The sequence below is a fragment of the Salmo trutta genome, chromosome 1, assembly GCF_901001165.1.
Source record: "Salmo trutta chromosome 1, fSalTru1.1, whole genome shotgun sequence".
Classification (NCBI taxonomy): Eukaryota; Metazoa; Chordata; class Actinopteri; order Salmoniformes; family Salmonidae; genus Salmo; species Salmo trutta.
Genome location: NC_042957.1, coordinates 57,660,542 through 57,674,637, shown reverse-complemented (window position 1 = coordinate 57,674,637; position 14,096 = coordinate 57,660,542). Strand labels below are relative to the sequence as shown.

General features: G+C 44.1%; 2 protein-coding genes across 4 annotated transcripts in view; one reads left to right on the top strand and one right to left on the bottom strand.

Annotated features, from left to right (window-relative positions):
* Positions 1 to 3,851, top strand: part of LOC115202479 (glutamate receptor ionotropic, NMDA 2C) — a 73,995-nt gene extending 70,144 nt beyond the window's left edge. For all 3 annotated transcript variants that reach the window (XM_029766643.1, XM_029766650.1, XM_029766634.1), the window contains 2 exons: positions 247 to 479; positions 1,541 to 3,851. In XM_029766643.1, the coding sequence (XP_029622503.1) occupies positions 247 to 479; positions 1,541 to 3,169 (1,862 nt within the window). In that variant the 3' untranslated portion in view covers positions 3,170 to 3,851. The remainder of the gene's footprint in view (positions 1 to 246; positions 480 to 1,540) is intronic.
* Positions 3,852 to 10,054: 6,203 nt separating this feature from the next.
* On the bottom strand, positions 10,055 to 10,902 carry LOC115204436 (uncharacterized protein DDB_G0271670-like; the record flags this gene model as incomplete). The annotated part of the gene is made up of 1 exon (XM_029770047.1): positions 10,055 to 10,902. A coding segment is annotated over one exon (702 nt), but the record flags the coding sequence as incomplete, so codon positions are not given.
* Between the last annotated feature and the right edge of the window lie 3,194 nt (positions 10,903 to 14,096).

Genomic DNA, 14,096 nt, shown 5'->3' with positions numbered 1-14,096 from the left:
GAAAAAACTCAACTTTAATGAAAATACTGGCGTACATTGCACCATGGATCACTCAGAGGTACTGTAACATAGAGTTTTGACTGTGATCCAGGGAACAACAAGTGTAAAATGCTGAGTCAGGGTGTGTCGAGGGGAGTGATGAGGGTGTGAGATTGTCATTGACACACAATGACAACAACCGGCGCAAGAGTGTTTTAATGAACACCTTCAAGCCTCTCTGTGTTCTGTTCTTCCCACTCGCTGCAGGTGACACACAGAAGCTGCAGACGGTGTGGCTCACAGGGATCTGTCGTAACGAGAAGAAGGAAGTGATGAGCAGTAAGCTGGACATAGATAACATGGCGGGCGTCTTCTACATGCTGCTGGTGGCCATGGGGCTCAGTCTCCTGGTGTTCAGCTGGGAACATCTGCTCTACTGGAAGCTGAGACACTCAGTACGCAAGTCTGAACGCCTCGACTTCCTGCTCGCCATCAGCAGGGTAGGTGTGGCTGATCCTTCTTCCGAGGGACAGGGGTGTACATAGGCCTAATGGGATGTACACACTGAGGCATGTCTTAGATTGCGAAGGCCTTGGGTTCTGCAGAGAGAATGTGGTCCAATCACCATGGGAAAGTTGATCTGTTAATCTAAGGTACAAACCCTTTTTTTATAGTAATGAATTCCATAAAGAAATGACATAGAGTGTAAGCAACAATTCAATGAAAGCAGCAACAACGGCATAATTTTGCAATGTCTAAGAAACAACAAAATGTGTTGTTTCTCTTTTCACAAACACAGCAGAAAAAAATCTTCTACTTCCTGACCATAAAGTTCTCAGTCTTTCTTAGATTTTTGCCTCACAGTAAATGCTTGGGACTAAGTGCACTAAGTCAAAGGTGTACATGATCAGGATATTTCAAGGGCACTAAAATAAAATTGATGCAAAAATAAAATGAGTAAAAAGCCATAAAATGAATTTATGGAGACCGTGCAATACTGTTACGGTCCTGATCCATCTGAAATTGAATTTAAATAGGCCCATTAACAATCCATCTCAGTGTTGACAGTGGTGAGGTGAGATTAAGCATTCTAGACTGAGACCCAATTTGAAAGTAAAATAAAGCCGTCCGAATAAAAACTGGAAAACTAATTTAGCAAGTGCATGGTCAGCTCCTGCTTTTTCATTTACTGTCTTGCACAGTTTTTTGTGTGTTTAACACCGACCTGAATGCATACAAGCTTTCAAAACAAAACAAATTGTCTATAAACTATTTTGGACAATCCTGAATCTAATTTGGCTTTCACACTTCTCTGTGTAATTGTCTTCACTTCATTGGTCAGACAGGTTAATAGAAATTGCATTTGCTCAAAGTGAATGTTATCAACACAAGCAATAATGTTTTCTAAAGTCATGATTAGAAACAATGGCCAAAGATAATTAACACCTGTGGGATTTAATCTTGTCAAACTTTGTGTAGGGTGAGAGATTTGGATCTGTTCCAACACCTGACAAGGCTTTTTGATGGATGCTAATCTCCTCCTCCTTCGCTGTCTCTGCAGGGAATCTACAGCTGCTTCAACGGTGTGGAGGACTCTGACCGCAACGGAAACCTGCAGAACCCTGACGTCACCACCAACTACACCCAGGCCAACATGCTGAAGATGCTGCAGACAGCCAAGGACATCGTGACCTCGACCAGAGTGGAGAACTCCCTGGACAATGCCACCAAGACCATAGAGAACTGGAGCCGGCGAGGAGCCGACAATGTGCGGGTTGGCCTGCCGCCTCGGGTGGCAACCACTATAGACATGGGCCACAGCCGCCTGCCCTACATCTCCAGCATCACGGACAACCACTCGCCCTACCCCCAGAGGGCGCTCGCTTCCACCTTCCCCATCCACTACTCGGACAGCGCCACCCAGCCCCTGCTGGACAAATCCAGGGTCGTGACACGGCCTACCCCGCTCCGCTACACCCTTCCGGCCCGTGGCAGCCACCACTTCTACGAGAGGACCCTACCCATCTCCAGCCTCAGCAGCCCTCACATCGCCATGAGGGACCCTGCTCCTCCCAGCACCTCCAGTCACAACCCACACCCCCACCACAGCAGCAGGCTGTACGTGGAGAGCCAGCCCCGGCACCCCACCTCCCCGTTTGTCCCCTACAGAGAGTTCCAGGTGCCTGACATCTATGTGGAACACCACAAGCGGCCCCTGGGACGGAAGTTCAGCTACCCCCCTGACCACATGGGCAGGAAGAAGAAGTCCCACAGCTACGTGTTTTCTGAGGCCCAAGACACCAGGGGGAGGAACGACTATGATGAGCCAACCTCCTGTCTGGCTGAGCTGAGGGCCAACCACCTCCTGAACAACCATGCCCCTTCTGCATCAACATTGGCCTGCATGGGGGGCCACTACCCCAGCGGCAGCGGCAGCTGCAACTCCTGCATGAAGCCCTACCTGGAGCCTGAAATGGAGGATGTGCCCTTGCTGGGGAAGGACAAGGTTAACCGCCAGGCTTCTTTTCTCAAGGCCACCTGGAGCAGTGACAGGATCCGCCAGCTGGGCGAGAAGCCCTCCACCTCCACTATGCCTGACCTGTTCCCCCGCGTAGTGGTGGCCAACCCCAAGCCCCACAAGCTGTACGGCAGCCAGGGGAACAACCTGTGCTACCCCCTGGCCGCTGAGCCTGCCTACCTAGACCCGGCCCATATGCGTTCCTACCCCTACAAGCAGCAGAAGCTCAAGTGCTCCCAGTCCACCCGGTTACCATCCTACAGGGAGGCTATCCTGCAGAACGCAGCCGCATTGCGGCGCTCCTCCTCCACTGTGGTGCACAGACACTACTCCACCTACCTGAACTCCTACACAGACCTGCCTGTATACTTGGGGCCGCTGCCCCAGGGGCCCGGGCCGTTCTACGACAAGGACATGTGCCACTTGTTCCCCTGTGCAAGCCACTGCCCTAACAACAATGCCCTGGTGCCCCGTATGGGGGACCGGCAGGTAGTGTACCAGAACAATATGTTTGGGGGCTACGAGGGTGCGGTGGGGCGGTCACGGGAGGAGCCCCCCCTACCCGGATCTGGAAGCAGGGAACGAAGAGAGGTCCTGGTGGCCAGAAGAGTCAACAGTCCCTATGTGCCAAAGACCTGGGGCAGGGTATCCAGTCTGGAGTCTGAGGTCTGAGCCCCAAGCCCCTCCCCCTCCATACCTTCAGGCTGATGGACTATCCCTCCCTCTGGGGAGGGGAAAGCCTACCTGGGGCCTCCCCCTCAGCCTTTGGTTTAGGCAAAAACGAATGAATTAGCTATGAATATGGATGACTTGAGAGTGTTTACTCAGTGCAATAATATCCTTGGCTGACGGAAGGAAGTAGAGGACATTGAAAGGCTGTTACTGCTGGGACATTGTCAAGTAAACATTAAGCGATACGAAAAGAAAAGACAATGTTGAATAGCATTTAATACCTTCAAATTTAACCTGCTGATTGTTATTTAAAATATTTTTAAATGCTGTCTTGCTGTGAGAGAGAGAGACCTGGATGACAATACACTGTAGCCGCTCACTCAGTTTAGACACATTTTACTTTTCTCTTCAATCATTTCGGTATCCTTCCATTTAAATTTAGACACATATAAAAATAAAATAATACTTCTGTTATCAAACCACATAAATGTCTTCCACAACTTTTGTAAGTCCAGGAGCTCTAGGGAAAGCTGTCTGTTTAAGGCTTTTTGGCTCCCGTGGTCACTGATGTAATTTGACTTGGATTTTAAAAGGGAACATTTTTAATTATCATCTGTATTTCCATTGTTACTCTACACTTTAATAAATGACAAGGCCACCTCAAGGCCCTTTTGGAATTGTCTATATTTTCCTTTTCTGAGTAAAACTCCACATATGGTCTGTAATGCCAGCAGAATGGAATAGCAGGTCAGGTCCCAGCACTCTAGATGTTTGTGTCTGCTTCAGTTCATTAAGTGGGCCACCTCTGTTGACTCATCCAGAAAGGTCACTGGATATCAGATCCACTAGACAGCGCTGTGTTCAGTTCACATGCCAACAATAGGGCAGACAAGTAAACTACAGCTCCTTAAAAGACAAGAACACATTTGTATTTTACTAACACCCCACATAATCTGTTCAGAAACTGTGATATGTCATCAATCTATCAAACCACTGTATGAGTATTCTGCTGAACATCGTAAATACATTTTAAAAAGATGAAGTGGAATAGAAACATGTTCAGTTAGGTAACAAATCCAAACAGAGGCTTTGAATTGTCTATATGACCAGGATGGCCATGCTATTGTCTGAGCAGTGATACCTGTGACAGTAAATCTTCACTTAGGGCTCATCATGGGATTCCAATGTCATTAGCCTATCAGTGATTCTGCCAAGACGCACGCACGCATGCACACACACACACACACACACACACACACACACACACACACACACACACACACACACACACACACACACACACACACACACACACACACACACACACACACACACACACACACACACACACACACACACATTCACACTGGCTTCAAAGGGTGGTGTTCATCAACACCTCACTTTACTTATTTACCAATGACTAGGGGGAGCTTTGGCACACCACATCCATCATTGTCCACACTGGGCCTTACCTGAAAACAGACTAAGGCAGGGATGGGCAAAGGGCCCCCGGATCAACTTCCAAAAAATATACTGAGTGTACAAAACATTAAGAGCACCTTCCTAATATTGAGTTTCCCTCGGAACAGCCTGAATTTGTCGGGGCATGGACTCTACAAGATGTCGAAAGAGTTCCACAGGGATGCTGGCCCATGTTGACTCCAATGCTTACCACAGTTGTGTCAAGTTGGCTGGATGTCCTTTGGGTGGTGGACTATTCTTGATACACACGGGAAACTGTTGAGCGTGAAAAACCCAGAAGCGTTGCAGTTCTTGACACACCCAAACCAGTGTGCCTGGCACCTACTACCATACCCCGTTCAAGGGCACTTCAATCCTTTGTCTTGCCCATTCATTTATACATTTTGAAGTGGATTTAACAAGGGACATCAATAAGGGATCATAGCTTTCAGCTGGATTCACCTGGTCAGTCTACGCCATCGAAAGAGCAGGTGTTATTAATGTTTTGCACACTCAGTGTATATAACATTTTTGCTTGTGTATTCTACTATTCTAACCCTCAACATTAAGTTGAGACCCCGACTGAGTCCCCACCCATATAAACTCAGCAAAAAAAGAAACAGCCCTTTTTCAGTACCCTGTCTTTCAAAGATAATTCGTAAATATCCAAATAACTTCACAGATCTTCATTGTTAAGGGTTTAAACACTGTTTCCCATGCTTGTTCAATGAACCATAAACAATTAATGAACATGCACCTGTGGAACTTTCGTTAAGACACTAACATCTTACAGACAGTAGGCAATTGGGAGTGGCAGGTAGCCTAGCAGTTAGAGCTTTGGACTTGTAACCGAAAGGTTGCAAGATCGAATAGCCGAGCTGACAAGGTAAAAATCTGTGATTCTACCCCTGAACAAGGCAGTTAACCCACTGTTTCTAGGCCGTCATTGAAAATAAGAATGTGTTCTTAATTGAGTTGATTAGTTAAATAAAGGTTAAAAAAAAATAAGTTAAGTTCACAGTTATGAAAACTTAGAACACTAATGAGGCCTTTCTACTGACTCTGAAAGATGCCCAGGGTCCCTGCACATCTGTTTGAATGTGCCTTAGGCATGCTGCAAGGAGGCATGAGGACTGCAGATGTGGCCAGGGCAATAAATTGCAATGTCTGTACTGTGAGACACCTAAAACAGCACTACAGGGAGACAGGACAGACAGCTGATCGTCCTCACAGTGGCAAACCACCTGTAACAACACCTGCACAGGATCGGTACATCCGAACATCACACCTGTGGGACAGGTACAGGATGGCAACAACAACTGCCTGAGTTACACCAAGAAACACACAATCCCTCCATCAGTGCTCAGACTGTCTGCAATAGGCTGAGAGAGGCTGGACCGAGGGCTTGTAGGCCTGTTGTAAGGCAGGTCCTCACCTGGCAACAACATCGCCTATGGGCACAAACCCACCGTTGCTGGACCAGACAGGACTGGCAAAAAGTGCTCTTCACTGACAAATTATGGTTTTGTCTCACCAGGAGTGATGGTCGGATTCGCGTTTATCATTGAAGGAATGAGCATTACACCGAGGCCTTGGAGGATTTGGAGGTGGAGGGTCCATCATGGTCTGGGGCGGTGTGTCACAGCATCATCGGACTGAGCTTGTTGTCATTGCAGCAAATCTCAACGCTGTGCGTTACACGGAAGACATCCTCCTCCCTCATGTGTTACCTTCCTGCAGGCTCATCCTGACATGGCCCTCCAGCATGACAATACCATCAGCCATACTGCTCGTTCTGTGTGTGATTTCCTGCAAGACAGGAATGTCAGTGTTCTCAATCCCAATCCCATTGAGCACGTCTGGGACCTGTTGGATCGGAGGGTGAGGGCTAACATCTCACAGCAAGAACTGGCAAATCTGGTGCAGTCCATGAGGAGGAGATGCACTGCAGTACTTAATGCAGCTGGTGGCCACACCAGACACTGACTGTTACTTTTGATTTTGAACCCCCCCGCCCCTTTGTTCAGGGACACATTATTCCATTTCTGTTAGTCACATATCTGTGGAACTTGTTCAGTTCATGTCTCAGTTGTTGAATTTTGTTATGTTCATACTAGAGGTCGACCGATTAATCAGAATGGCCGATTAATTAGGGCCGATTTCAAGTTTTCATAACAATCGGTAATCGGTATTTTTGGCCACCGATTTGCCGATATTTTTTTTGTTTTTTACACCTTTATTTAACTAGGCAAATCAGATTAAGAACACATTCTTATTTTCAATGACGGCCTAGGAACGGGGGTTAACTGCCTTGTTCAGGGGGGATTCGGGGATTTGTTTTTGCAACCTTCTGGTTACTAGTCCAACGCTCTAACCACCTGCCTTACATTGCACTCCATGAGGAGCCTGCATGGCAGGCTGACTACCTGTTACGCGAGGGCAGCAAGAAGCCAAGGTAAGTTGCTAGCTAGCATTAAACTTATCTTATAAAAACAATCAATCTTAACATAATCACTAGTTAACTACACATGGTTGATGATATTATCCGTTTATCTAACGTGTCCTGCGTTGCATATAATCGATGCGGTGGCTGTTAATTTCTCATCGAATCACAGCCTACTTCGACAAACGGGTGATGATTTAACAAGCGCATTTGCGAAAAAGCACTGTCGTTGCATCAATGTCCCTAACCATAAACATCAATGCCTTTCTTTAAAATCAATACACAAGTATATATTTTTAAACCTGCATATTTAGTTAATATTGCCTGCTAATATGAAATTGTGTCACTGCTCTTGCGTTCATTGCCTGGCTCGTTGCGAACTAATTTGCCAGAATTTTACATAATTATGACATACCATTGAAGGTTGTGCAATGTAACAGGAATATTTAGATTTGGGGATGCCACCCGTTAGATAAAATACAGACCGGTTCCGTATTTCACTGAAAGAAAAAAACGTTTTGTTTTCGAGATGAAAGTTTCCGGATTCGACCATATTAATGACCTAAGGCTCGTATTTCTGTGTGTTTATTATATTATAATTAAGTCTATGATTTGATAGAGCAGTCTGACTGAGCGGTGGTAGGCACCAGCAGGCTCGTAAGCATTCTTTGAAACAGCACTTTTGTGCGTTTTGCCAGCAGCTCTTCGCAATGCATTGCGCTGTTTATGACTTCAAGCCTGTCAACTCCCAAGATTAGGCTGGTGTAACCGATGTGAAATGGCTAGCTAGTTAGCGGGTGCGCGTTAATAGCGTTTCAAACGTCACTCGCTTTGAGACTTGGAGTAGTTGTTCCCCTTGCTCTACATGGGTGACGCTGCTTCGAGGGTGGCTGTTGTCGATGTGTTCCTGGTTCGAGCCCAGGTAGGAGTGAGGAGAGGGACAGAAGCTATACTGTTACACTGGCAATACTAAAGTGCCTATAAGAACATCCAATAGTCAAAGGTATATGAAATACAAATCATATAGAGAGAAATAGTCCTATAATTCCTGTAATAACTACAACCTAAAACTTCTTACCTGGGAATATTGAAGACTTATGTTAAAAGGAACCACCAGCTTTCATATGTTCCCATGTTCTGAGCAAGGCACTTAAACGTTAGCTTTCTTACATGGCACATATTGCACTTTTACTTTCTTCTCCAACACTTTGTTTTTGCATTATTTAAACCAAATTGAACATGTTTCATTATTTATTTGAGGCTAAATTGATTTTATTGATGTATTATATTAAGTTAAAATAAGTGTTCATTCAGTATTGTTGTAATTGTCATTATTACAAATAAATAAAATAAATGTAAAAAATGTAATTGTCCCATTAATCGGTATCGGCTTGTTTTGGTCCTCCAATAATCGGTATCGGTATCGGCATGGAAAAATCATAATCGGTCGACCTCTAGTTCATACAAATATTTACACATGTTAAGTTTGCTGAAAATAAACGCAGTTGACAGTGAGAGGACGTTTCTTTTTTTGCTGAGTTTATATAGTACCAGCCAAAAGGGTTTTTCTTTATTTTTACTATTTTCTACATTGTAGAATAATAGTGAAGACATCAAAACTATGAAATAACACATATGGAATCATGTAGTAACCAAAAATTGTTAAACAAATCAACATCTATTTTAGATTTTAGATTCTTCAAAGTAGCCACCCTTTGCCTTGATGACAGCTTTGCACACTATGGAAAGATGATTATTTCTCTGCTAGTTCAACTAAGTCACAGGTGTTTTTATAATACGTGAGAGTGAATGCCACTTGTCTAGTAAAAAACATTATTATTCAACAATAGGTATTATGTATTCAAGATACTGTATGAAAGATTGCACTCTATGCAGTACAATACAAAGAGGGAAAATCAAGATGTGCTATTGAGGTAATATTTCTGAAGGTCTTCATTTGAACATCTTATGCTCCAGCTCTTGGGATCCCTTCACTGATATCACTGAGCGATGAGTGCTTCTCAGCTAAGCCAAATATCATTGAAACGTGATTTCTAATTCAACAAAGAGAGATTAATGCCTTTAGCACTTAATAAGTGTGAGAAACACATCGTGGCTGAATAAAACCCTTTCAAGTTCCCCAAAATGAACCTTTTCAGAGCAATATAGGCACTCTTTCAGTATGCTCACTGCTCAGAACAATCTTTTTCATTTCACACAGTAATTAATGACTAATTCTGTGATCTGCGTGCTTTGTAATGTAACAAATGTGCTCCCTCTCGCGCTCCTTCTTGAAATGTTGAAATTCACGAGGGGTAGGCCTACAAAGGCGGTCAATGCCCGCCAATTCACTTCTCAGAATTACCACATAAATATAGGACAAGATTATATCCAACCTGAGGGAATATTTTATGAATACAATTTCACTCTTGATTCCCTCAGCATGGTGCTACATATTTTACTGTTCATTCAGGCCCAGATCACAAAAAAAAGATGATGCCTGAAGCCCTCCTGATGTACAGCTGTATTCAGAGAAACCCAAGGTCTATATATCTATCTGTTCTTCATGCACAGTTACTTTAGAGGGCATTCAAAACAGGATTTTCATTCTGTGAGAGCTGCAGCAAACCTTAACCCCCTTATCCTGTGGCAAATAGGTTTAATTCTGCCTTAGTATTACCCCTCACCCCATCCTATCCCAGCCACACTGACTGCTGCTTCCTCCGTGGTTCTGGTTCTGTTGGCCCTACGTGTGCTGGGCTGGAGTGTACAAAACATACAGGTTGGTCAGCCCCAAATGTATAATCCCACCCAGGCAGGCCCAGAGCAGGGATCTGAGAACACAGGGGTCAATGAGGCATGGCTGGATGAATAGACTGATTAACCCTGGGACAGGGTTAGTGGTATGTTTAATCAACATGTTCAGACCTGTGCAGCCCTCCCTCATTAGCCCAGCCATGATGTGTGGACCCAAACTAACCAACAGGGCAGGTCACCATGGAGACCAAAACCAGGCCCTGCTGGGAGTTTATCTAACGAATCCTTGAACTCTCCTTCCACCACACTGATGACAGCTAGCTACATATACATGTACATGGATAGGTGGGAAAGATAATAGCTGTTCATGCTATACACTCCTACGACTACTACTACTACTACTGCTACTACTGCTGCTGCTGCTACTACTACTACTACTACTACTACTGCTACTACTGCTACTACTGCTGCTGCTGCTACTACTACTACTACAACTGCTACTACTACTACTGCTACTCCTACTGCTACTGCTACTGCTACTACTACTGCTACTGCTACTACTACTATTGCTACAGCTGCTACTACTACTGCTACTACTGCTACTGCTGCTACAACTGCTATTGCTACTACTACTGCTACTACTACTACTGCTGCTGCTACTACTACTACTGCTACTACTGCTGCTGCTGCTACTACTACTACTACTACTACTACTGCTACTACTGCTACTACTGCTGCTGCTGCTACTTCTACTACTACAACTGCTACTACTACTACTGCTACTGCTACTGCTACTGCTACTACTACTGCTACTGCTACTGCTACTACTACTACTGCTACAGCTGCTACTACTACTGCTACTGCTACTACTGCTACTGCTGCTACAACTGCTATTGCTACTACTACTGCTACTACTACTACTGCTGCTGCTACTACTACTACTGCTACTACTGCTACTGCTGCTACAACTGCTACTACTACTACTGCTACTACTACTGCTGCTACAGCTGCTACTGCTACTACTACTGCTACTACTACTACTGCTGCTACTGCTACTGATCCTACTGCTACTACTGCTAGTACTGCTACTACTGCTACTGCTACTTCTACTACTGTAGTCACTGCACCACCACCTCCATACAAATGTGATGACACATCAGAGAACATCCAAACAGACACAGATACTCATTAGATTATATCTTCCTCTGGAACGTAACTATGAAATTAATTTCCATAGAATTTTATAATTGATACTTTCTCCTGATATATTGTCTCATCTTGAAGATAAATATCATCATAGTGGGGGAAAAGCTATCTAGATCCCATGTGAATACCCATTCCCTTTATTTTCTATTTCGCTCCAACAATTATCATCAAAATTGTATTCTCATGATGGAATGTATCTTTCATGCAACATAAATCATGTGGTAATGACAGGCGAGGCTAAGTGAAGGGATAAACAGTTACATGACTAAGTGTGGTGGTGTAGAGGACACCATGTGGATGGATGGATCTATTTCACCTGGCTCTATACAGGGCTCTAGCAGAAACATACTGCTGGTGAGGTGCAGGGAGGATGAAGGGGTTGAAGGTCAAGAGTTACAAAGGGGGAAAAGATGTTGGGAAAGGGAGCGTATATGATTTTAACCTGTCTGGGCTAGGGGGCAGTATTTTCACGGCTGGATAAAAAACATACCCGATTTAAACTGATTACTACTCTTGCCCAGAAATGACAATATGCATATTATTAGTAGATTTGGATAGAAAACACTCTGAAGTTTCTAAAACTGTTTGAATGGTGTCTGTGAGTATAACAGAACTCATGTGGCAGGCAAAAACCTGAGAAAATTCCAAGCAGGAAGTGGCCTGTCTGAGAATTTGTAGTTCTTCTCTTGATTCCCTATCAAAAACTACAGTATCTGTGGGGTTACGTTGCACTTTCTAAGGCTTCCATTGGCTCTCTAAAGCCTTCAGAAAGCGGATTGAGGCGTCTTCTGTCTCTGGGCAGAGTATAGTAGCTCAGTTTCTCAGTGGTCTGCCTGGTGACAAAGAGATTGGATATGCGCTTTCACACGAGCACGCTGTTTTTCTTTTCCTCTTTGAATGAATACACTATTGTCCGGTTGGAATATTATCGCTATTTTACAAGAAAAATACCATAAAAATTGATTTTAAACAGCGTTTGACATGCTTCTAAGTATGGTAATGGAACATTTTGAATTTTTTGTCTCGAAATGCGCTCGCGCATTACCCTTTGGATAGTGACCTGAACGCACGAACAAATCGGAGGTATTTGGACATAACTATGGATTATTTGGAACAAAAACAACATTTCTTGTGGAAGTAGCAGTCCTGGGAGTGCATTCTGACGAAGGTCAGCTAAGGTAATACAATATTTCGAATACTAATTCTGAGTTTAGTGTGCCTCGAACTTGACGGGTGTCAAAATAGCTAGCCGTGATGGCTGAGCTATGTACTCAGAATATTGAAAAATGTGCTTTCGCCGAAAAGTTATTTTAAAATCTGACATAGCGATTGCATAAAGGAGTTCTGTATCTATAATTCTTAAAATAATTGTTATGTATTTTGTCAACGTTTATGATGAGTAATTTAGTAAATTCACCGGAAGTTTTTGGTGGGAATGCATGTTCTGAACATCACACGCCAATGTAAAAAGCTGTTTTTGGATATAAATATGAACTTGATTGAACAAAACATACATGTATTGTATAATATAATGTCCTAGGAGTGTCATCTGATGAAGATCATCAAAGGTTAGTTCTTCATTCAGCTGTGTTTTGGGTTTTTGTGACATATATGCTTGCTTGGAAAATGGCTGTGTGATTATTTTGGTCTACTCTCCTAACATAATCTAATGTTTTGCTTTAGCTGTAAAGCCTTTTTGAAATCGGACAATGTGGTTAGATTAACGAGAGTCTTATCTTTAAAATGGTGTAAAATAGTCGTATGTTTGAAAAATTGAAATTATTGCATTTTTGAGGTTTTTGTATTTCGCGCCACGCTGTTCCTCTGGCTGTTGAATAGAGTGGGACGTCACCTAGCCTATAGAGGTTAACCACCAAATCAGCCCCTGTTCATCATACCTCAGGTTTAAAGTAATGTGTGGACGGAACTGCTCAGTGGAGAAAATATCAATACAAAATATCTACAGTATATGAATTATCATTTTTCATAGCTGGGTTGCATTTTGGCTCAGATTAAAAATTCTCGCTTAGCTCTGTTGGCTAATGCATTTCCGACAAGTGGGCATAACATGGACATTTCTTAAATATAGAAGACATACATCCACGTGAGAGACTGATCCTTGTTGCACCCACAACACATACTGAAACTGTTGATTCTTGGCTCACAGTCCCAGAGGCAAACAGTGACAGGAGGTGCCAGTGTTGAGTGGCAGTTGAATGGCAGGGCCAGGGCCAGAAGGGAATCAGGTTTATGGGGCATTACTAGGCTTTAGTGGACATTAAAAGGCTTTCAGGGTGATGAGATCTGAGACGCTGCCAGTGTTAGCCCGATCTTGTTGGGTATGTGTGGAACAGGGTGGCACAACATACAGAGGACACCTGTAGATTAGTGAGGCGTGTAGTAAAAAACCTTGATGATTCACACATTGACTTTGAAATTGACACTGAAGATTTTATCACGTCTATTGGACAGTTGCCCTTGAGGAGACAAATACTAACCAAAACAGATTGTACTCTTTCTGAGACTATTCAACTGAAATTCCTTATAATGAAATGTGATCCTCATGGTCCATCTCGTCATGTCTCATCTCTTGCCCAAGTTGAAAGGAGTCTGGATGGAACACATACTGTCGTGAACACATATTAGCCTCTCTTGTACTGCCGACCCATAACCCCATCAGACCATGGGACTGTCTCTGGGCCGACCAGCCGGACGGTGGCCTCTCATGATCAGTCCCCCAGTCCAGGCTGTCCACATTGAGCTGGTCCCCCAGGGTATGAGCATTACTCTGGGTTTGTGAGGGGCAGATGCCCTGACATCTTGTCCCAGGGTTAGTGCGAGCCCATCAGGGTGTGCTGGTGCTGGAGGTGCGTTGGCATGCAGTCTTCCCTGTAGCAGATTGAGGGTCCTGATGGAGGCTGATTGTGATCATTCATTACCCAGGCCCTGCACATGGGTCCCTCTACTCCCACAGGGGCGTAAGTGGAACCACTTACTGAGGACAACAGCCAAAGGGACACACAGGAAAGGACACAACATGAGCATGGGAAGAATGAGAAG